Source organism: Uranotaenia lowii, chromosome 2 (assembly GCF_029784155.1).
Source record: "Uranotaenia lowii strain MFRU-FL chromosome 2, ASM2978415v1, whole genome shotgun sequence".
NCBI classification, from domain to species: domain Eukaryota; kingdom Metazoa; phylum Arthropoda; class Insecta; order Diptera; family Culicidae; genus Uranotaenia; species Uranotaenia lowii.
This window is the reverse complement of record NC_073692.1, coordinates 333,917,082-333,942,325: the sequence shown is the minus strand read 5'-3', so window position 1 is coordinate 333,942,325 and position 25,244 is coordinate 333,917,082. Positions and strand designations below refer to the sequence as shown.

General features: G+C 34.8%; 1 protein-coding gene and 1 long non-coding RNA gene across 2 annotated transcripts; both read left to right on the top strand.

Moving 5' to 3' along the window:
* Positions 1-225: 225 nt before the first annotated feature.
* LOC129742066 (uncharacterized) lies at positions 226-772 on the top strand. The gene is made up of 3 exons (XM_055733912.1): positions 226-317; positions 401-617; positions 677-772. Exons 1-3 carry the CDS (start codon positions 255-257, stop codon positions 700-702), a joined length of 306 nt encoding a protein of 101 aa, XP_055589887.1. The 5' UTR covers positions 226-254; the 3' UTR covers positions 703-772.
* A 3,581-nt stretch (positions 773-4,353) lies between these two features.
* LOC129744351 (uncharacterized) lies at positions 4,354-4,948 on the top strand. The gene is made up of 3 exons (XR_008736899.1): positions 4,354-4,503; positions 4,571-4,681; positions 4,737-4,948. It is a non-coding gene; the product is annotated as an uncharacterized LOC129744351 (long non-coding RNA).
* The last annotated feature ends 20,296 nt before the right edge of the window (positions 4,949-25,244 follow it).

The window sequence follows — 25,244 nt, the reverse complement described above, 5'->3', positions numbered from 1 at the left end:
CTTATAGATTAGGGTGGTGTAAAATGCCAAATAGCCCAATCAGCCATGCTGTGACATTGTTTACAAAACAAGAAGGGATCAAAGTGCATCAAGCACGCAGGTATCACGGTTTTAGATTATTGAGTGACGGAATAATATCGGTTCAGTGACAGTGAGTATTTAAAATTTGTTTTGGTTTCGTGAATTTTTCAGTAAATTTCTACATCTTTCTCCCCTCTGTTCCTCCTGTGGCTCTCCTGTGCAGTAACAAAAAGATGCGTGGCCACCACAATTTAGGTACAATGGGCAACATAATTAACAGGATAAGCAACACCACGGTAAGAATAAGATATTCCGATTTCCTTTTGCCGTATTAAGTTAAGTTTTTTTTTCTTCCTGGGCAACAACGATGCTGCTGCAGCAACAAAGTGCAAACACCAAACCGATTGTGTTTAGTCAGACATGCAATCAGTTGATGACGCCGCGAACACCCAACACGACTGGCGGTGCCCTGCAGGCCCAGAATGTAAGGCGAAGTTCCAGGCTTTTTAGCAACAACAACTATTCAGTGAAGGAGAACACCAAGAATGAATCGTCGCATACAACGTTTCCGATTTCCGTGAAGTATACCGAATCAGGTGGGTAGTAAGCTTATTTCATAATTTAATTAAATACTGAAATTAAATCTGTCCTGAAGGGGTCGCGCCACTTGATCCGAGCTGATGGAGAAGAAACCAGAATTCGATGCGAGATTGGCGCAGATGGGTAAACGGTTTCCGTTATGTAATTGCTCGATTCTTGGATAATTGTGTTCACCAAAATGAATAAATCAAGTAAATAATAAAGGTAAGTCAGATTAGGTACTACTATAGTCCTACTCTTACAAATTTTTAACATTTTTGCTATGATTTTTTAATTACAGTGAGTGATGACGGAACCGATGGAACTATACTATAGAACCAACTAGAAAATCTTCGAAGAACGATGCCGAGGAATCCCCCCGTTCCAGAAAACGCTCGACTCGAGCGGTTCGAGACCAAGAGAAGCAAAAACCTGGCTAAATTGCAAAGCGACGAGGACGAATTTCATCACATGTTTATGGTCTGCGTTCAGGAGAAGGAAATGGACCGGAAGAAACGCGAAAAATGTGAGTTCTGGAACCATCAGAATTGAAAAGCTGAATAATTTCAATTGCTAAAAGTTGGAAAGTAAACTTATTTCAAATTAAAATCCAAGCAAAACTGCCCTAATATAATTTGGAAACAAGGAATTAATTTGTAATCTTCTTATGCTATGATATGTTGTACAATATTTCAAGTATTTTCCTACTTTCCAATGAAAACTTTAATATATTTTAAGATATTAATTACACTGAAAACTTCAATGGACTTTCAAGTTCCTTTGGTTATATTATTAAAAAAAAGTCACAATCAATAATGAATTTTCTCTTTATTTTCAGGTGAACGTTAAGTTATTATTAGTCATCAATTCAGTTTATTATTCGGAAGTATTCGTGAACGTCTTTGAGGCACAATTCAAATTCAAGAGCCAAGCCATCCCGAAAAAAGTGCGATCGATTGCTTCCGGTTGTCCAGTGGCCCGAGCATTTCCGCTGAACAGCTGAAAAACATTCGCAGAGGGAAACAATGAAGATCGTTGAGGAAAGAGCGAGCAAACGATGGTCCGGATCCGATTTTTTTTGTTAAGGAATTAAAAATAGTGAGAGTGTCAAAATTTATCTTTGTAGTTATTCTGCATTATTGTGTATCAAAATTTAAAAAAATTGTTTCTAATAAAAATATATTTAAATCATCAGGCTTATATTTTTCTTAGAATGAGGTCGTAATTTTTACTGCTGGCCGCGGTGAAAATGGCGAGAGTTTTTTCTATCACAGGTCTGTAAGCAATCATCTGCTTGAAAAAACTGCTATGCTCCGGGTAGTAGCTGAGCAGAGCACGAAGCGTTCCTAGTACAGTCGTGGCCACTGATACGATCTTCTCTTGTATGACTGTCTTCGTACTGCTTAACGTATGGGTTAGATTAGTGTGTTCAGTTTTCGTTCCTAGTTTTTCCTTAGTAATTCGATGAAGATTGCTTTACGCTCCCCCATACCAGTGAAAACAATTTCGCCCAAAAGTGATGTTGATGCTACTCCGTACGTCGGGAACCACCTTGAGTCCTAGTTATGTTGCCGCCCACGTTCTTGAGTGATGCTATCCGAGCGGCCGGCGAAACAACCGGAGCCTTGGCTGTGCCGTACTTGATTTGCTTGCTGATCACCTGCCGAGGAGGTTTGACCATCGATGCGTCAACGTAGGCCAGCTGGGATCTCTTGACCGCTGCTGTCTGCTCTACCTGGGCCATCTGATGTTGGCCGTCAGACGGTTCAGCTTTACCTTTCTTTCTATTGAACAACGCTGTTGGAAGATTGAAGAAGAGAACAGTTTTTATGAGTTTCTACGGGGAATTATTTAAATGGAACTTACAGCTTTTGCCCGAGGAGCTAGGAGATTGTTTCTCCGTTTTGGCATTACAGCCACTGTTGTTTGTTGTAAAACAAAAACGATTCAATCAAGTTGATGGTGACGTCATATAAAACACCACTACCAAAGCACGACTTTTTCGGCATGCTTTTCATTGATTTTCTTTGACACAAAACGTAAACAATGTAATAGGCTGTCAAAATTTTGGCTTGCGTGCCAACTTCTTCACCGCGCCTACTTTGTGTCAAAGTTGTTCCACCCTAGATCTAAAAGCCCTGGCGATTATTAGCCCATACACCGTTCACGATATACAGTACCGTTCATAATTGTATAGAAATTGGAAGCACGCGCACTCTCACTTCGACTTTGAACTTCCATAACTTTTTACTCTGATGATATTTTTTGATCAAATTTTTTGCGTTAGATAGCTCAACTATCACACTATTATATCACAAAGTTTGAGCTTTCTGGAAATTGGCCTGAGAAACAGTAATTCTTCGAAAATCGGACTTTTTGGACTTTTCTCATTCAAACTGCAATATCTCTGAAACTACGCAACATTTTTTATTGAAATTTTGCACAGCGATTGTTGAAATATGAAGCTAGCATGTCTGAAATTTTCGAAAAGTTCTATCGATGAGATCAAAAGTTACGCGAGGTGCAATATTTCAGGCAGGAACCTTGAAATGCGATTTCTTTAGAATTTTGGACGAATGTTTCCATAGGAAAAAAATCACAAATTCGGTTGCGGATAACTCATCACTGTCAACTCGAATCGCGTCACAATCTTCTACAAACTTGTTTGTCATTGTTTGAACTACAATTCCTGAAATTCTGAGCTTTCTAGCATACTGGAAACATATTTTAGAACACAAAGAGTGAAAGTATGTCGATTTTTCATACATTTTGCCGAAAATCTCCATACAAATTTCAAGTCCCTTGCGCCAGCTCGTGCTTCTTCCAAATGACCTGAAACTTTCAGAAAGTCATTTTTTCACCTAAATGCACCAATCTATTGGGTGCCACGTTGAAAAAAAAGTTGTAAAAATCATCCCATACAAAGTTGGGCCAGTCTAGTGGATAGGTATGAAAATATTAACTTTTTAACGATTATTGGTTGATGAATTTCGAGCGTGCCGACTTCATGTGTCTTTCAGGACCAATTAACGATAAGTAAATGCAAGTAATTCGTCAAACAAAACGCTCAATTTTGAAAATTGAATTTATTTCAATGATCTATGTAACCCTCCACTCCCTCGGTCAAAAAAGGTAGGTATCTAGGCTAGGCAAATAGAAATTAGCTGCAGCATTTTTGTAGCTGTTTTCTACTTTTCGACAGGAAAAAGAGCCCAAAAGATTTGCAATAATTAATGTATATTCGTGCCGGAACCAAACAAAATCAACAAAGCTATATTATTTTATAGATTAGGCATGCTTAGTTTGGTGAAACTTGTATATCTATCCAATACAAAACTCTCTCAAAGACTTATAAAATAGTTTTAAAAATGGACATTCTAATGAAATAAAATTTGATACCTGCTCACTGATTGGTGATTTAATTAGATCAATTAGACATTTGAGCGCTTAGCTTCATCTGTTTTCCACCTCTGAGTAGGTATTATTTGAAGAAACCAGATGTCTAAGAACAATATTATATCATATATAAAATAACCTTAAGTATGTACACCCAAAATAATTTAGAAATTATTTATACGGGATTTTTCACGTAAACTAAGCTTTTGTGGCATCACATCGCTTCTACGTATGCTTTGTAGTAACTAATGTACTTCCATATAACTGTCACATGAATTTCACGTAAAGTATAGGTGGATGGGTTTGAATACAATTTTTGCCATTTTCTTAAGCATGTGGTGGTATTTTCCTATTGGAAAAGGGAATTGTTGTCAGTTAGCTAACTTGATTTTGTCTGGATGCGGCAGCTCGATAGCATTCAGCATCGGAGACGAGCAGTACACCACAAAGGACGTCCTGCGGGTCGCAAACACGAGAAATACAAACCCGAGCCTCTGGAGCAAGGTGGTAAGTGTGAATTGTTTTCCCTTTCGAAATTTCATGCAATTTATGCTGTGGTTTGTGTTTTTTCCAGCTTAGAAGAAAGCTCCAAGAAATCCGTGGAGAAGACGAGGAAGAGCCGTGAGAGGAAGCCCAAGCACCAAGTCGGCCCGGATGGAAGTTAGTTTCTACTGATCCTAACCAGGTTATCAATTTGATGATTCAATTTTTAATTGTTTAATATTTTCCATTTTTTACAGGATTCAACAAACTATGCAGCTCGATGGAAAGAAGTTCCAGAATTGTGTTTAAATATAAGTTTCAAGTGTAGTGACAGTGTGACGAATATGGTAATGAAAATAAATCATATTTTTGATGAAATTCAATTTGTTTTCTTTTTTATTACCAGAAATAGAAACGTAACAAATAGTAAAAAGAATCTAAATATCATTCCGATACTAAACACATTTCACGTAGTTTTCATTTTCATAACACGTTGAACGCATGAAAAATTCACGTAAATTGCACGTGATGTTCATAGAACAAAATTCCTATTAGGAGAGCGTTTACTTATTTTATCCGTACAAATTACGTGAAAATCAATTGGATAAATATTATGTCGTTTTTCACGTAGCAGCAACGTGCAGATTATTTTGGGTGTAGTAATAGCTTCCTTGTTGTTTCACACCTTGTGGCCCTTTATAATTTCTCGATCTAAGAAAATTGAATAAAAAAGCTGGCTTCAGAATGAAGTTTTGTTCTGAAGCCAGCTTTTTTAATTAATTTAATTTTTAGAAAAGGATATTGCAACATATAAAGGTTCAGTCATCATATCGATTGCAAATTGATTTCACTAACATGTTATGAAGAGTGCACTTCGATGAGCAACAAAAAAATCAAAAAGTTTGAACCGAAATAAAACGGATAATCAAACATTTAAAGAAAGATGACAAAAATGGAAAAGTTAATTGATGTTGACAACTGACGTCAACAGATGGGATGCGAAAAAAATAACAGCATTTAGAAGAGCTGCAATCCAATTGAAATGACGCGCTGATATGTTACGCCTCGTTTAACCGATTAACTTGTCTAAATTGCTAATTTATTCATCACAAATAAACTCGGGCAATGCTTCACCAAATTTTGCAAACAGCTGTTAGCCGCATCAGAGTAAATTTTCAAAAAGACGCTCTTCAAACTATACTTAATAAAGAGTAATACATAATTGAAAGAATAAATTAAGACCGTTTAAAAACTCAACCACCTTAAATTAGCTCAAACCATCTACTATGAGAAAACAAAGACAATCATTCACCGGCCCGTCCCGTCTGAATGAATGCAACCATTTCACTTTCTCAAATTGTTGCGCGAGACATGTTGTCTGCCAAATTTGATTGGCCGAATGACATTTTCGGCCGCGTACCCGCGTAAATGGTTAATTACCTTCTGACATTCATCATAGCAGCTAGAACGTTGTTGTTTGTTTTGTTGTTTTCTTTGAGATTTTTCAGCATCTTGGGTTTATTCATCCTATAACGCTAAATCGTTTTGGTGGTTGGTTGTCTCTAAAGACTTTATTTTGTGGGGTTTTTTTTTCGCAAATATAGATATGTATTGACCTCTGTCTTGGCGCTAATCACAAGCTATTCTTAGATGTGAGCTTCATAGAGTAATCTTAGTCCGAGTATTTTTAGAAGCCGGCAAAAACAACACTGCATTCCAAATGTCCACTTCAAATATTTTATTGCCAACTGAAACCCGATCGATCAGCTGCGTTTCATGAATGATTTGTTTGGGTTTCAAATCTAGGTCAATTAGTTCACACCCATGCTCAGCTGAACGGCTCAATTGGGTTGCACATATTTGATCCCATGCATCTATCAATGGAAACCCCATTCAATCGAAATAATATCTGCATTTGCAGCGACTGTGGTTGAGTCTAGAGCTTGCATAAATAAAATAGAAGCGGCGATGATGCATTCGATTCGAAGATAAGAATGCTAAGAAGAGGAAAGGCAGGAACCCCAGAACCAGATCGCGTTGATTGAATAATCGAAAAGATTCATGTTCATCCACTCGATTCACTTGACCCGGAAGGTGGAAGTTCTCGTTGAGAAAGTAAGAGTTTATGAATTGTCACTCGAATGAGCGCAAAATTTGATTGATGAGTTAAAATTAAAGTTGAAATACAGCAAAACAGGGGAGCATCCATAACATACGTAACGCTCTTGAAGAGGAGGGAGTAAGCTCGATCTTAACGATTTGTGACATAGGGGAGGGGGGAGGTATGCTTAGCATAACGTAACGATTTTTGTTCTCTACAAAAAAAATATTCTATATGAATCGACTTAAGGATTTCAAAAATCACGTACGTGGGGACTAAAGGAAATCCGGAAAATCGAAATTTTAGTTTTTATGCCGAATGACTCAGAAATGTATGAAACTTTGAGATCTGGTTTTAACTCAGTATTCATCTGCGTTACGTGATTTTCATAGACGGGTACATCATGGCGTTGCGATTTTTAACATACCAGGGAGAGTGCAAAAAAGTTCATCTTTTGCGGAACATTATTTATGGATGCCGCCTAATATTATCTCATCATACCCGTGAGAATGTTACTTGAGCACACTTGGGACAAAATAGCTATGAAACTGTTGCAGTTCTACCAGTTGTCACTCGATTTTATGAACTAATCCCCCATCCCAATGTCTAGACTGATAGACGCGTCAAAACAGAGAGGCTTAGTTTGGCGCGGCATGCGCTATTCCATATTTTATGGTATTTCATTATTCTAATTTCCGTTTGCGCCCGGACAAAAAGTCATAAACCTTCTCGATCAAATGATCAAACCAGATTCGAGATAAATATTCAAACCTTCCTGCGCAGGAAACGGGCTCAGCTTTCAACTGAAATAGTATCGAAGAAGTGACATGCGAAAAACAAAACTAATCAATTTGCAGCCGGCTCTTAATGGTTAAATTTATGTTAGGGTAGTAGAAGAAACAAACAACACACTCGTATCGAATTTGAGAAAAGGCAAACGATAATACCTGAACTACCCTAAGTTCCCTGGGAAAGTTTGTAGGGAAAAGAACGCCCCGTGGCTATCAAATTTCCGATTCGGTTCCTTTGGCTGTGGCCGCGCGACATCGAAATCGCCCTAATGTGTCGATACATTGGATTGTCTGAAGCATGAAAAAAAAAATGGAAAACGACAAACCCGGGAAGATATAAATTTTATGTCATCCTTTTTCGGGGTTTTATGAACTAAAACTACGAAGCAAAACAGTTGATAATGTTCGCGGCGTTATAGTTGCGAATTCGTGGCTCCAAATTGGATCAACAGTAGGGGTCCAATTAAAAACGATTTTAATTTTAGTCTAACCAAACATATTCTTTAGTGAAGCTTCCCATAAACAGTTTAATAGAATCAAATCAGCACATTTGTAATCCAAAGGTTTGAGTTGATACCTATAATGATTTATCGTCTTCCAATTGAAGCAAAATAAATATCAATTAAATATTCGATGATGTATAGTAATTTTATTTTGGCTTTTTCGGTCTTGGATGTAGATCAAACAACGGTGGTTTTTTAAATACCCGACGTTTCGACCAGTTTTGTCGGTCTTTTTCAAGGGAACATGAAATTTTATTAAAAAATAATTGTTGTGAGCGTTGTTAATGATTTATGAAATGTAGTGTTGTTACTACAGACAGCAAGTCTGTAGTTTTAGAACGCAATCGACAAAAACAACAGACAGCAAAGTGAGTTACATTTCATAAATCATAAACAACGCTCACAACAATAATTTGTAATAAAATTTCTAGTTCCCTTGAAAAAGACCAACAAAACTGGTCGAAACGTCGGGTTTTTAAAAAATCACCGTTGTTTGGTCTACATCCAAGACCGAAAAAGCCAAAATAAAATTACTATATTGTCGGATTCTTTGCTATCATCAACAAATAACTAACCGCGTCTATAGTCCTGAAAATTCGTTACTCAACTAACTTTTTTTCGTCGCTCGTTTTTCCATCTCTCTCACTCTCACTTACTTAACGTTCTCCTTTTCGTCAATTCTTCGTTCAAACGAATACACGATGAAATGAAAATCTACAAGCTTGTGTTATATTTTAAGTTGCCACAGATATTGCAAGTTTTTCCATTATATTATTTTTCTAAATCTATAACCTATTCATCTGTACCCTACATATATATCATTCGTTGATGTTTTAGAAAGAGATTTTATTTTCGTGAAGCAAATTTGTATAAGAACCTGACAGGCTAAAAAGCCCTTATAAAACTCTATTTTTTTTTCAGATTTTATTCAGGGGCAGTATGGACTGATTTGAACACTTCTTTTTTCGGCAAATCTGAATTTGAGATAAGCAAGTGCCGTGTTTAAGATCTGAGTGTTAGGTTTTGGTCGTTGATTGAAATCCATAATGAATATTTGAATTTGAGGTTTACCTGAAATCGGGACCCAGCAAACATAAAATCGCATTGAAAATGATAACTCAAGTCATTAAAAACGTTACCGCGAATCGTAATTCCAACTAACGCAAGTAAAAGGTCGTAAAAATTGTTACTCTAGGTGGTTTCAATCGGACTTGATAAAAAGTTCGCCATGTTTGCACATTTTGAAGCTTTGTTGTTCTCTCTGCGACCGTCAGTGCAACCAGATTGCTCAAAATCATTATCTATTTAAGGTTCGCTTTGACTTTTTGTGTGTGTTTTCATATAAAATCAATGGAAAGGTAAAAGCAAAATCATAATGCCGGGAACTGTTTATCCTCTTTTCTCAATTGTTTGTTCTCTTTGATTTTTTTTTTGAATTCTTATATATTATTGGTAAACCATATTTTGTGCAATTCTGCTTAATGACAGAGGCAGCAAATATTGTCGCTGGCAACGGTTCGCATGCGTTGAGAGAAAAAAAAAACTTGAGCTCTCATACATTCTTTCAGTATGTATAAATAAGGTGTCGAATATCGTCCAAATCGTATACTCTAATCGCTTAAGCCAGAAACTAAAAATATGTATGTATATTGCCTCCACTTTGGTAGGTAAATGCTGTTTTTTCGTGTTTCATACGATCATTCTATAATCAGTGTTCGGCACAAAAACGCTAATCCGCTAATCGCTAGTTAGTCCGATAACTTTTTGTTAGCGGTTTAATTTTGCCGCTAAATTTTGATCGAGCTAGCGAATTAAAAAGTTCCGCTATTTTTTGGTTCCGCTAAATGAAGACCGCTAACTTCCATTTACTTGTTTCAAATTCACGAATTATTACTGATAGAAGAAATCTTTTTGTCGTTTGACAAGTTAAGGAGACATCGGGTATCATTCTTACACCAATATGCGCTTCAAGTGAAAGTGGTCACTTCGGATGGTCTTAGGGCAGGAATGCCTCATACAGATTTACTTTTATTTTCTCTTTTAGTACTTCTTTTCTCAACATTCTGAGAAAAAGAATTCAAGGAATATAGCTAAACAGTATTAAACTATTTTAAACATCCTTTATGTAATTCATAGCTAAAAGGTCAACTTTTCGATACTGTTTTTTTGCCTGCAAAAGTACAGTCCACGGTCTACTTGATCAATATTTTACGTGACATTAGCATGGTCGTCCACATGTGGTGATTTGTTGAAATGTGCTTTTTAGGTTAAACGATGGATTTTCAAAGGGTTTTCCAAATTTCCAAGTTTTTTTTATTTTAGATTTCAACGTTACTATCCCATCCGGCAAGTCTCGTTTAATACATGTACGAATCGTGCTGGAAAAATCCACTTCCTACAACTTGTTTGATGTGGATGAGATATTTACTTTTCACAATACAGTTTTTCACTGGTATTTCAAATCAGGTAAAATAAAGATAAGATAAAATGCCATAGAATAAATTTGGATTTTCATTTCATTTAGTTTTATAGATCCACGTTTGGCAATGCTCCTATCATAAGAATTTTGCATTCCTTTTTTGAAAGTTTGAAAAAAAGTGAAAACTGGTTAAAAAAAATTTCATCAGACTGGGCACAATGAATAATCCACCATATTTGTAAAGTTTTTGAGCAAACGAATTGAGATGCAACAATAATCCATCCTCTGGCCATGCTGTTTACGTTATTGTTAGTCAACAGTTAGTGATTAGCGATTAGCGCTTTAAACTTGAAGCGATAACTTTTTCAGCTGATTTAGTGGTTTTAATTAGCGATCGCTAAATTTGAATGAGTTAGCGATTTAATTAGCGTCGCTAATTTTGCAATTAGCGATGCCGAACACTGTCTATAATGTATTTTAAACGTTTAACAAAGTTGTTGAGAAAAGTACCTACAAAAATGTTTGCTGAGGAATTAAAACTAATATCGAATCTGCTAAAAAAAACTTTCTGATTCAGAACACGGTTTTATTTTGAAAGTCTCTCGAAAAAGCCTTTTCTATTGCAATAAATATGTTTAAAATCGACATAAAACCAAGTTTTATGGCAAACTAATTGAACCCAAAATTTTACTTGGACAAAGAATTTCACCAAATGAGCGTAAATTGTAAACCAACCAAGTGATCGAATACGTTAACAATTTTCGATTTAAATCGAAAGCACTTTAAAGTGTCTTTCTCCAGAAATAAACAACGGAAATGATGATCACATAGGAGAACGATTTCCTTCGATCCGATAGACTTCCAGAAGACGCCAGTTTGTCTCCAGTAATAGAATGTAATTACATGGGCAACGAAGAGGCGCAAGATGTGGGTTCAAGTCCCGCCGGGAGACAAGGCGAATTTTTTTTCGCATGTATTTAAACATGAATTTTCACCTTATCTATTCCCTGAAATTTAAAATAACAGTTGGATTTATTTCTCCTCCAAAAAAAGTTTCCCTGACTGAATTTTGAGAGAAAACCCATCGTCACAGTTAGAAAAAAATCATTCTGTGTTGTGATGAATGTTCTTTGTGCTATATAAAATCTATTTTAAGAGATTCTGAAAAGAAAACCACTGAAACATAGTTTGATTGCCGTTTTCAAGAAAAAAATATGGGCTTGTGATATAGCTCAGTTGGCAAGTCTGTTGTCTCCTGAGCAGATGTCCGCGAGTTCGAGCCCAAGAGCAAACATCGAACACAGCTGTACCGGATAAGTTTTTCAATAACGATCCGCCAACTGCAACGTTGATAAAGTCGCGAATGCCATAAAGTTGGTAAAACGACTATAATCGAAACAAAAAAAAAAACAAAAAAAAAGAAAAAAATATACCAAACATTTTCAAATTTTCAATCGCCAAGTTACATGAAACTCTCATTTCTAAACTTCGTTGAAACCTAGCTCTTGATTTTGTTCCAATCAATGATCAAACAATACTGGCAAAGTTTTTGCTCATTTGGATAGCTCTATGGCAACCCTCAAAGACCCTCAAATAAATAAGATACTTTCCATGGAAAAAGTTGATTATTTCTGACACCACTAGGGAACAACTCAACTATGCCTTCAACTCAAACACTGTAACGTAAAGATTTCAATGTGAGGAACAACTTTGTAAAGCACTTCAAACCATTTTTACCCACGTAAAAAAAGTTGCAGAGATTTAAGGTTCGCTTTGACTTTTTGTGTGTGTTTTCATATAAAATCAATGGAAAGGTAAAAGCAAAATCATAATGCCGGGAACTGTTTATCCTCTTTTCTCAATTGTTTGTTCTCTTTGATTTTTTTTTTGAATTTTTATATATTATTGGTAAACCATATTAAATTATAATCTACAATTGTACAGCGGAGCCAAAAAAACAATACAGCTTCTCTTGGAGCATTTTCAAACCACATCTGGTATTTGGCTCTAGACTCTCCTGAAATTGTTATTAGATGACAATGTTCCAAACAAAGTTGGAATAAACGTTCAAATTATGATTTAAAAGATATGAATTTACTATGATGAAAGAAAAATCAATAAGAGTAGAATCACTGACCACGAGCGGCGATTTATCATCAATTGAAAAATTGATTTAGTTGAATTTAACATCAACTGTAAAGAAAAATACGAAAGCTTCTGAAAAAACAGGAGGACCAAAGAATTAAACGCTGGGAAGTACTGATGTGTGGGCATTTCAAGAGAATTGAGATGACAGCTTTAAATTGCAAGAAGCAAGATGAGAGGACAGCTCAAAATTACTAAAAAGTGAATTGAAAGGACAGCACCAAAAAAGAGTAAATAAGCGTGTCAAAGGGACATTTGAAATATGCCTGATTATGTTTCAAGCTGGTTGAGAGGACAGCTTAAAATTGCACAGAGTCAGTAAGGACCTCTTGAAAAAAATTTACATGTTGAAAAATGTCTTAGAAAATCCATGTGTTTGCATTCAAGTGGGTTGAGAGGACAGCTTTCAGTTGCAATAAAGAGTGTTGAGGACACAACTTGAAAATGCAGCCAAAAGTGTGTTGATAGAACAGCTTTATAAAAAGGAGAATCAGTTAATCAAAATGAAAGTTGAAAAATCGAAATACGCAATTCAAGCAGATTGAGAAGATATTATAGTACATCTCTAATGACTTGAATTATACTCTCTGAGCATGTACATATTTGTAATTGAGATTCGTAAGAATCTAAAATAACGACAATGGTCTTGTTGGTAAGATGAGCACAGATTTTCAAGGCTGATGCTCAGATCGTTTGAGAATGGTTCCAGCTCCAGTAAAAGACGGAGCGACTGGAAAAGCGCAGATTATTAAGGCTGCAGCTTTGATTGTTTGTTCTTCCATAAAATAAGACGGAGAGACTAGACAGCGCAGGTTGTTGAGGCTGCCGCTGATTGTTTGTTTTTTTAAATCCGCCTTCCAATGGAAAAAGACGGATTGGCTTAGGGCAGAAACACAGTGCATGCGAGCGAGCGAGCGAGCGATTCGCGCGAAGAATCGCACCTCATTTGAACACGTTGAAAACTGTGAGACCGTTCACAGTGCAAGCGACGCGATTCGTACTATCGCGCGAAATACCATTCGGAAAATTATCCGTCGCAGCAGTCGCGTGAATACTTTGTTTTGGTTCACCCAAACTTCATATGAACCTGCACTGAGATTATTTCTCGGCAGTTTTATTTGAAAATATATCGCGTTATTTTTAAATAATAAAAAAAATCGATTTTCCTCGTCTAACTTTTTAAATAAATTTGAAGCAGAGGTCAATTTCAATTATGACAAAGTTTTTCCAGCATATACCTGTTGTTTGTCCAGTATACGGACGAAATGGTGACCAGCAAATTCTGAAGAGAAATTCGTATTATTTTGCGGCACGGTAAATTTGTGCTCTTTGTGCTGTAAAAAACATATTACTTTGGGGGAAAATTTAAACATTGTGAATTAATTTTTTTCGCCAAGCTGCATAAGATGCATATTCCATATACCGGCGTGCGTTTTTTCTCTAATTATTTGAAACCTTTAGAGATTCCGGTGACAAATTGCGTGGTCATCAGGTCTCGCACGATCCAAAATTTTTTCATTCCATTTCTAATTGCTTGAATAATTTAAGAACGTGAAGTTTTGATGCCAAAATAAATAAGATGGTTTATAAAAAATAATTTTCTTCGAAAAACAAATACTCGTTTTCTTTAAGAACAAATAAAATAACTTCTCCTAGAGAAATTGATATATGGATATTGTTTTAAATATTTAAAGCAAGAGTAGATTAGCTGAAAAATATTTAAAGTACTAGCTGCAAAAAATGGTTATTTATCATTTCCCTTCATCTTAAATTACTATAATCATGATTATACAGTTCAAAATATGTCGACCGGAAAAGAAACGCAGCTGCCAGATCAAAATCAGTTGCTTGGATTCACAATGAAAACTCCTAGAAAAATTTATAGCATCCTAACATCTGTAACCAAAGCAAACACTCAACTGCTGATCACAGAACATTTATATCCAGAAAAAGGTAAATTTTACTTGTTCAATCTGTAATATGAGCAAGGATTAAATAATAAATATGACTCTAGAACAAATTTATCTTACATTAAAGTGCTTTTGAAATAAAATCTTGGGTGCTTATTCTGCGAGTCACGTGACGTGGATTTGTCGGGTCAACATGATTTGACGTCAGTGAAAGTCGCCGGCGCAGATAGCGATGAAAACTCCGGTTTGTGGATTCGGCAATAAAAATAATTGAATGATTTTATGAAGCTGTTAAAAATTTTAATTGAATGTCACATACGAATTATTTCATAATGATTTAAACAAAAATAACCTCTTAAAAATTATTCTTTCAATTTCCTATAAATTGATTTACATAAATATTATATTCTTTCCTATCCATAAAGTTTTTTCTCAGTGTAAATCGCATCCCGTTCGTCGCGTGCACTGTGAACGATCCTGAAAAATGTTCACGCGAAATTCATTTCAGGTTCATTCAAAAATCGCTCGCTCGCTCGCTCGCGTGCACTGTGTTTCTGCCCTTAGGAAGCGCAGATTTCCAAGGCTGCTGCTGCTGTTTGTTTGTTTTTGTTTGATGGACGTTTTAAGAAATGTCGATTTTTAAGTCTGCTGCTGCTGATTGTTAATTTTAAGCGCAGATTTGCAAGGCTGTTGCTGCTATTTGTTTGTTTCGATTTGGCCTTCCGGTGGAAAAGACGGATTGGCTTACGAAGCGCCGATTTTCTAGACTGCTGCTGCTGAATATTTTGACCTACCGGTGGAAAAAGATTTTTCAGGCTGCTGCTACTGATTGTTTGTTCTTCCGCTTAATAATTTCACAATGGATGATGCAGGGTTTACAAGTCGATGCCATGTATACCGACAAGTCTAAGGCTATTGATTAACATAGATGCTCTCCTGTCAGTGGCTGTGTGAAAACGGGATCAGCGGAATTTGTCTTCAGTGAATTCGTTCATACCTGAAAAAAAAGAGTCCAATTTGTTAGGATAGGGAATGCGAGATCCAGGGTATTCTCGGTCAACAACGGCGTACCACAAGGGAGTCAATTAAGACCCCTTCTTTTTGTCACTGTTATGAATGAGTTTTCCGGAGTGCTGCATGACGTGTTTGTGTTCAAAAAAAATTTCTGAGATACGCCTTGGGTGGCAAGAAGAAATTACGGGATACCGATCCTTGTGTATTGGATTGGAGTCGCTCGAAACTCGGAGGAAATCAACAGATGGGCTGTTTTAAAGGACTTGACTAGTAGAATGTTTATTTAGTATTTAGTATCACAAATTTCTCCAAACGAAGGACGTAGCAGTTTGGGCAACGTGAGACCGTTTCGGCCTCCAAATCGAATACAGAAGTACGCTCGTAATGAACCAATCTATAGAATGATGGCGCTTTAAACGCTTTAAAATATAGTCTAAAGATGTTATTGTCATGCATATGTTCTAACAAGGTAGGATCAAATGCTGAAGCGTAGAATCTGATAAATAAATAGAAAAGACAGTGAGACTGGAAAAGCAAAATTGGTCAAGGCTTCTCCGATTGTTTTTAAATCATTTTGATTCTGGTAGTAAGAGGGATGCCGAAAAATTGCAGATCCTAGGATTGCGTATGCATTTTTTTTTTTGTATGTTTCACTTTGGTAAAAATGAAATAGAACTCGTCGTTTTATTAGTTTCATCGATAATGGTGGTAAGAAAAAATGGAGTGATGATATAAGGTATAAGAGGAATAAAAATAAAAATTTAAGAATATTAAAAACTTAAAATATTTTAAATATTTTTTTAATTATGAAAGTTTAGTAAGATTTGAGGTGAGAAGGAATGAAGAGGTGAGATAAAAGGATTGAAAATAAATAAAGCCAACATGTGGCAACACTGGAAGAGAAGCTACGAAGTATAAACTAGAACACAACTCAGCGATTGATATATTCGTGTGAGCGACATACTTGTCCCAGACAACCAGGAGTCGTATTTTCTTTTACAGATTACATCGTATAGAATGTTATTTATACTCGTATATCTGCACCTACAATGTGCGGTCCATGCATATTCTTTATCGTATTTAAAAGCATTGCATGACTAGAAGTATTTATGTACATATGAACTCGACCTTTGTGTACGACAATTCGCAAAAAATCCGTGAAACGACCGATATACGGTGATCAGCCGTGATTGAGAAATTTGGTCGTGCTATGCATAAAATAATTCGAAATAAAAAACGTATATAACTGCATGGATTCGTAATAATGTGCATGCAATCGTATACCTTTGCAAATTAATTCGCATGTCTGATTTTCGTAAAACGTGTTTGCTGGAAATCGTAAAAGAATACAAAAAAGTTAAATAAAATCGTTTATGATAATGGGACATCGATGATTGGAATCGTATTAAAGGAGGCTTCAAAATGTTGGTCTATTTTTAGATCATCGATGACGTGTTCTACGATTTAAAAGATTTAAGTTATAGAAATATACGATTTGCTTTTGGTTTAATGCCTTTGAAGCAAATCCCCTTGAATTTATATATTGCAGATAGCGTCGAGGAACCATCATGAGCTGCTGATCGAATCGTCAGGGGATCAAGTCCAGGCGCTAACAATAAATTCATGAACGTGGAAAAAAATCAGCAATCAGGCAAATAGTAAATGTGTACGATATAAACTTGAATTTGACAGCAAAAAACACATTTGTTTGAAGTAATCTTATTTTTATTATTTTTTGGGGATGAATATACCAATTGGTTAAAAATCCCAAAAAAATATTTTTTTTAACTGACGGAAAATGAGAGCCCTGCACTCAAGTCGCAAAAGACGACAAATTCGAAATACCCACCAAATGGTTGTCTGGGGTCTTAATGAATCTCTGCAGTGAGATTCATAAGAATCGTGAAATCACGACATAAGGGACAGCTTGAAATTACAAAAAAGCGAGTCAAGAATACAAAGGACATCCAATAATATGTTATTAAAATAACTAGTGATCTGAATTGCTTAAAAATATGTCACTAAATCGTTTGACATGAAAAAGAAACGGTGGAGAAAATTTACCGTTTTAAATCATTCAGGTTTGAGTTACATCTCAAACATGGATGAAAACCAAAACAAATTTTGTACTATTCTACATTTAAGAATGCATATAACTGCCTGGATATTCTAGTTTTATGGATATCACCATTTGAATAATACTAAATTCTACATTTTTTGTCAAAGCTGATAAGATAACATAAGCACTTTTTTTCATTATCGCTAAAGAAAATCTTTAAGTATCTGATATTGACGATTTTTTAATAATTTATTTAAATTTTTCTGCCAAGCAAGTTTGTGTATAACTCAAACTAACGGGTTGCTGAAGAAAACAATTCCGACCTAGGTGTTATTTGTTTACTAATAACAATCATAAAATTCGCGGGGTGCCCTGAAAAGAACGTGTACGCGCCGGCCCGTAACGTTCCTTTTCTCAATGAAATTATTTCACCTAACTGGATGAATGCGTGGGTGTAAAAATAGCTTGGCAATCTGCCATTATGGGTTTGGGCCAGTTGTTTTCTGCCGGGTGCGTGTTGCCGAAATCAATATTCGGTTTGGTCCCAAACGCTGAAAAATTGAAATCTGGTTCAATTGATTGAGGTAATCATTTTTGACAAAAAAAAATTGTATAAGCTTTGTGTTTGATAATTTTTCAAGTAAAAATGATCACTTTACAATTAAACGAATAAAAACCAGTCAAAATATAACAAAAATCGAAAGTTTCTGCCTTCCTTTTGTAATAGTTAAAAAAAATTAAAAGTTCATGCATCTCGATAAACTTTCCATTAACGGAACCTAGCTTAGTTGGTCGAATGAAACCTATTGAGAAAAAATAGGTCAATTTGGGTTGGTTGAGCGCTGTCCTTAATAGATTGGTCAGGAAACATCTGAAACCGAAATTTGAATATCACTTCATAGTCAAATCAGATCTCCAGGTCGTCTTCCGTGAGATCTGCTTCACTTTTAATTAAGCGAATCCAATAAATAACCCTGCTTATGGTAGGATTTTTTGTTACAAACCATTTTAAATCTTTTATTCGGCTCGCTTTCGAACTGATTAGCCAAGCGAGATTTCCATCGATCTAGATAAGCGCGAATGGATCGCCTGTAGAGCGCATGCCATCTTCAGCTGACGAGGGTATCTTTCAAGTGTCATATCGCGTTGGATGGAGGGAATTCAACAGAAACTGTTTTGTGGACACACTTTTCCCCCTTCTTTTTTCGATCTTTTACCAATGAATGTGCATCGATAAATAAACACTCCCCCCGACACGCTGGCTCCAGAACTCGCGATCTCCCCCCGATATGTGCTGAATGCTAATGAGCTAGAAATATATATGGATCGATGTAGGTATTCTGTCACCCGGGAGTTTCCTACTACTAGTGTCTATCGTGAGTTTCAGCTGCTGAACCAACTGGCGTATGACATGGATTTGGCGACTCTCATTTGAATAATGTGTGCTGGAACCCGAGATCTAATGGACGATTGTTATCTTACCTCGCGCCAACATTAAGCCGATCATTACTCATCGTGTGGCCGATAATCGATTCTGATTGAAGCTTCCGACCCCATTTAAGTTCTACTAGAAACATGATCGGTGGTCTGGTCTTCTGGGTCATAAAAAACCGATTGGAATCGTGGAAATATTTTTAGTTTCAATTTATTTTCCCTTTTAGTGATAGTGGTTGACTAATCAGGTGGATGACAATTTTATTATCTTGTTTATTGGAAATTCCACTCATACCTGTGTTAAGCGTTTGACGTGACAATGTATGGTTGACAGAATTCTGGAACTAATTTGAGACGCTAAGAAAAACTTCAAAAATAAAAAATTATTTGTAAAAGTTGTCGATAGGAGTTCATCTTGCTTAATCGATTGGTAAATTTAACCAAAAATCGATGATTCCGGCACTTATCTCCCTCAAATTCTGAGAGCCTCTGTTTTAGTTGAACTGAAATGAATGAAAAAGTAAGAACTAACTGACAAATGATTTATGGAAAGAGTAGAAAATATTTTTTTTTCTTTATGTACACAATAGTCGAATAGGGACAAGGGAAAATTTGAAATATAAACACATTTCTTTGGGTAAGATTTACGCGTCCTGAACTGTATTAGTCAAATTTGTTCAATCAGTTCTAGATTTAGAGATATGGCATTTGGAAAATTAGAAATTAATCTGTTGAGAGTAAAATCAATCATTAATAACTTATGAAGTAACTAATCTACATACAAAACGAAAAGCATCACAAAGTGGTATATTTCCCGAAGAAAACGTAAGGAATTTTGTCTAGATTATTTTGTTGCAGAGATACATCGTTTCGAAAAAAAATAAGTTTAAAATTTTAACATTTTAGTCTATTCTGATTTAAGCTTTCAAAAATGTCAAAAATTCATTTTGGTTCAAAATGATTTAAAATTCCGTAACGTGGAATTTTAACATGAGAAATGAAAACATCTATAACTTCTACCCAGAAATCAAATTTACCCAAGGTCTTCAGGAAATGGGTCATTAGGTAAAAACCTTTATTTTCTAAATCTTTGTTATATCTTTGTAAATGCACAAATCTTTTTTGATGATTTTCTACCTATTTTGAAAATATATTCCGAAAATAAGAGCTGATAGAAAAAAAAATGGAATTACGCCCCCAAATAAGTCAAAATCAGATTTCAAATTAATGATTCTTTTGAATTTAGTTCCTTGTGTTATAATTGTGAATGTGGATTTTTAGCTCTGGAGATGAATTAAAATATACTTAGCTTAAACATTAATTCCTTCACATTAATAAATTGCTAACCTAATACGAGATATCTCGATTTTTCATTTGCCGCAAATGAACTACGTTGAGAAGCATAACTCAAATGTTTTAAATTTAATAATGAAACGTTAAACTACACATAACTTTCAGTAACTCAAAATTTAAAAGAATGCAGAGTTTGGTCCAGTGGTTTCTGTGATAAAGAATGCCTAATTTTGGAGTTTTTGGCTTAGATTTTTTCGCGGTCCTAAAAGTGTTAAAACAGCATTTATAAATAGATAGGTTGGATGAGCCTAATTTCGCTATGTTTTGTCGGAGGTTTGATATAAGTAGATCAAATTTTTAATTCTTAGATATACAATGTTTTGGTAATAGACTTCCAAATTATTTTTTGAACTCTTTTAGGTTTTAAATAATCATTTCAAGCTTTAGTTTAAGAAAAATATCATGTTTTTAAAAGTGTGTCGATGTTTCTAATTTGGCACTAATAGCTCCTAATGTTAACATATGGGTGTTTTTTTATTTATGGACATATGAGGAAAAATGTATTCGCTTACCCTGATTGTACCTGATTTTGAATATAATTAGGGTTTTTAAATTATTTTTATGAGAAAAACCTTAAAACTCACCTTTTTATAACTTTAGTAACGTTTTTGGAATATGAATAGATAAATAAGGACTATTAAAATCCTTCACAATATTCCATTATGCTTATTCTAAAGAAGGTAGGGTAAGTGTGCCTAATTTCGCTATATTTTGTCAAGGGCTTTAAGATTTGATGTAGTAAGCCAAATCTTCATTTTCAAGATATAAAGTTTTTAGGTTACTCAGTTAAAAATTCTTGAAGCCACTCGGTTGAAGTTTAAAATAATCATTCTAAGCTTTAGTTTTCGAAAACTTATGTGTTTTTTAAAGTGTGTTGATGTTCCTAATTTGGCACTTATTGTTCCTAATTGTTAACATATTTGTTCCTAATTATGGACATATAAAAGAAAAGTTTTTGTGCGTGCCCAATATTTGTTCCTTATTCTGCATATGATCATTTTGCTTATTAATTTAATGAGAAAATTCTGAAAGCATACCTTTTATCATAATTTTTAAAATATTTTTTGGAATGCGACCAGAGAAAACATGCCTTTTAAATTTCTACAAGTTCGTTTATGTCAGTTTTGAAGAAAGAAGTGGATGTTAAGCTTAAGAAAAAACAAAATTTTCATTTTTTTTTCAATTCGGCCAAATGAAACTGGCTTTTTCTCAACAATTTTTTTCATTTAACATTTATCATATTTGATTAAGTAGAATATTTAAGTAATGCATACAAATAAGTATTGCTAGGTATTTCATTCAGACTCTTTTTTCAATTTTCCATTTCGATTCTGTTCTCGGTGAGAAGCTCTCTGAAACATGATGGTTTACTTTTTTAATATATTTGAGTCTTTCTTCAATCCTTTGTGTTTTTCCTCTTCAAACTACTTGTTTGCATCCATTGCTTTTGTAAATTTGTCAATGCGAGTTCCAGCTGATAGATCAGGAATATTTTTTTTCTGTAGTTACGATGTTTCTTTTTTTTTTTTTTGTGGTGACTGAGGTAATTTCAAGAGCTGCAAAAAATCATCTGCTTTGCAAGTTTGTTACATATTCCATGATTTAAAAAAAAATGGAATTAGATTATTTGCTTCGATGAAAGAGTTACCTTTGAGTGCTTTTCTATCGCGTGTAGATTTCTCAGAATGGTCTTCGATTTGAGGATGAATTGAGAAGCTTTGGACTATCATCGCCCATTAAATTCATGTGACAAATTAAAATTTTCCTGGTTTGTAGCAGACTCCAAGAAGTTTTCCTATTGTTCTTCAATTATTAGACGATCGATAATATCAATATACTCTGCTTTAAGCAGTTTTCAGCTGAAAGATGTGTTTAAAATTCAAAATACACAGCAGACATTTGTTCTCTACACATTGGAATAACTTTTATGTTGAAATCTCCTGCAATTTTCGATAAAACGATTTTATTGTTAAAATAAAAGTCAAATTGTTCAATGATTCAAATAAGTTCATTTTAATTTTCTAACAACGATTTTTTTTTGAACTTATGTACAATGCTCAAGCCCATCAAGTTATAAATATCAATAAGTTTTTATTTTGGAATAAACAATTTTAGACATGGTTTCTCTAAGCTGTGAAGCTTCATGTCTAGTTCCAGAACTTATTCGGGTTTCTTAAACAACGCTCTGTAAAATTTTTCATAAATTTATTTTCGATATTAATATATAGCTTTGAAATCTATATATATAAAAAGCAATTATCTGTATGTTTGTTTGTTTGTTTGTTTGTTTGTTTGTCCTCTATAGACTCAGCCGTCTTAAGAGCTAGAGATCTGAAATTTGGCGTGGATGCTCATTTGGACCAGGAATGATGAAAAATGTTTTTGGATTTTTGGACGACCCCTTCTGAAGGGGGTCGTCCATACAAGACAAATATTGTTTTCACGTTATTGACGTTATTTTCCGTCGGATTGTGATGAAAATTTGCACATGAGTGTTTTGAGAGACGAGCAATCGATTACAGTTGTCAAATTTAGGGATAGGGGTCGGCAAAAGGGGTCGTCCATATCCACTGATTTATGTTTTTGCGATATTGGCGTTATTATACATCAGATTGTGATGAAAATTTGCACATGAGTGTTTTGAGAGACGAATAATCGATTACAGTAATCAAATTTAGGGTCAGGGGTTGGCCAAAGGGGTCGTCCATATTCACTGATTAATGTTTTTACGATATTGGCGTTATTATACATCGAATTGTGATGAAAATTTGCACATGAGTGTTTTGAGAGACGAGTAATCGATTACAGTTATCAAATTTAGGGTTTGAGGTCGGCAAAAGGGGTCGTCCATATTCACTGATTAATGTTTTTGCGATATTGGCTTTATTTTACATTGGATTGTGATGAAAATTTGCACATGAGTGTTTTGAGAGACGAGCAATCGATTACAGTAATCAAATTTAGGGTCAGGGGTCGGCCAAAGGGGTCGTCCATATTCACTGATTAATGTTTTTGCGATATTGGTGTTATTATACACTGGATTGTGATGAAAATTTGCACATGAGTGTTTTGAAAGACGAGCAATCGATTTCAAGTTTCGAATTGCGGATCAGAATTCGGCTGAAGGAGTCGTCCATACCCAACTTTAATGTATTTGCGATTTTGACGTTATTCTACATTGGATTGAGATGAAAATTTCCGCATAGGAGTTTTGAGGGACGCTCTTTTGCTTTCCGGTTTCAAATCTTGACTTAGGGGTCGGCAAAAGGGGTTATTATCTGTTCACTGTTTTTACGATATTCTCTTGATTGAGCATAGAATTGTAATGAAAATTGGAACATGGGAGTTTAACAGAAAAGATAATTGATTTCAGGTGTCAAGTTTTGAATCGTGGTCAAAAAAAAGGCCGTCCATGTTAGTTGCTCACTGTTTTCGCGATATTGTCGTGATCATGCATCGGATTGAGATGAAAATGTTCAGATGAGGGTTATAAATTATGAGCATTTGACTCCAGGTACCATGTTCCGTGTCAAGGGTCGGCGAAAGGGGCGTCTATATTCACTGATCACTGTTTTCAAGTTCCTGACGTAATTTTACATATAATTTGAATAGAAAAAATGGCACAAGGGAGTTTTGAGGAACGTAAAATTGGTTTCAATTATCGAATTTCGGGCCATGGGACAGAAAAAGCGGGTTTCATTGAAAGTTCAGTGTTTTATGCCATAATTTTGTTGGAGGCAGTTAATTGATACCAATTTAAGTGTGAAGGTCAAGCAAAAGAGTCGTGCACACAAACAAATAGTACATGTTTCTGCCATAATGTCTAGATTTTGCAACCGATCGAGAAGAAAACACTCTCACATAAATTTTAATAAAAAGCCAATCAACAGTTTAATTTGAATTTCAAGTAATAGTAATAGTAGCGACTTTAAACCCTGTTGAATTTTTTCCCCAAAATTGTCGAAAGAATGTTTCGAATTCATTTGCTAAACTCATTTTGACGTACCAATGATTTAAAGCGAAACGAAGTTCGTACGGGTTCAGCTAGTACACTATAAGTAAAAAAAATATCATGTTTTAACTTGTTACCATTTATTTTACAGTTAGTTGAGAATCAAGTTAATATAAAATAAATTTCAACAACTTAACGTCAATCATTTTTTTATTTATTTTACGTCAATCATATTCTTTTTTTTAAACACTATAACTTCAATATAGTAAGAAACATTTTATTCTGTCCAACATGAGGAACACACTAAAAAAAGTGTATTTTTTTGTAGTTGTTTTAAGTAGAAATAACGTCACAAACAGTCAAAATCAAACAGTATGTTAACATAAGGTACACATGCCAAATTAATAACATCCACCCTAGTGGATGTTGAGCTGATTTATATTCAAACTTCATCTTATCCCATGGATACATTAATTATACTTCAATGAGTAGAAAATTCAATGTAATAATTAGATACAAATATGTACCGTCAAACGGGGCATTATGCAACAGGAGGGTTAGGGGCAACATTTATGTACCAGAACATTTATTCAATTTTTATTTTAATAAAATGTAATGAAGCCATCATTGAATGAAATCAAAATGATGATGACATAGCTCTCACATCGCTCGTGAGAAAGTTTATTAAAGGTTTTGAGTTGCATAGAAAACTTAAAAAACCGAGCTTTAGGTGTACAAATTATACATTTTTACATTTATACATTTTTTGATTTCGTAAAAAACTTTACCCAGTATGACGGATTAGCTTAATTATATCACCTACAAATTTAATATTGCTTTAACTATCGCATCCCATCATTGTTGGTGTAAAAATATATTTCGAACAGTCACCAAATCTTTTTTAAATAAATATTTTTATAATTTGGTTACCAGTCTGGACTAAAATGCATAAAAATGTAAATCAAAGATTCAATCTCGTTTCCATTTGCTGGAATATGATTTTTTGCATCTCGTGGTTGTTAATTTGAAAATTTCATCTTTTCAAACAAATTTTTTATAATTTAAGGTAGGTAGTAAATTTTTT

Excerpts from the sequence above, each read along its gene's own strand:
- LOC129742066 (XM_055733912.1), top strand. The coding sequence starts at position 255 with ATGCGTGGCCACCACAATTTAGGTACAATGGGCAACATAATTAACAGG. Across the intron at positions 318-400 it reads ACAGGATAAGCAACACCACG|CAACAAAGTGCAAACACCAA; the intron begins GTAAGAATAAGA and ends ATGCTGCTGCAG. Across the intron at positions 618-676 it reads CGTGAAGTATACCGAATCAG|GGGTCGCGCCACTTGATCCG; the intron begins GTGGGTAGTAAG and ends TCTGTCCTGAAG.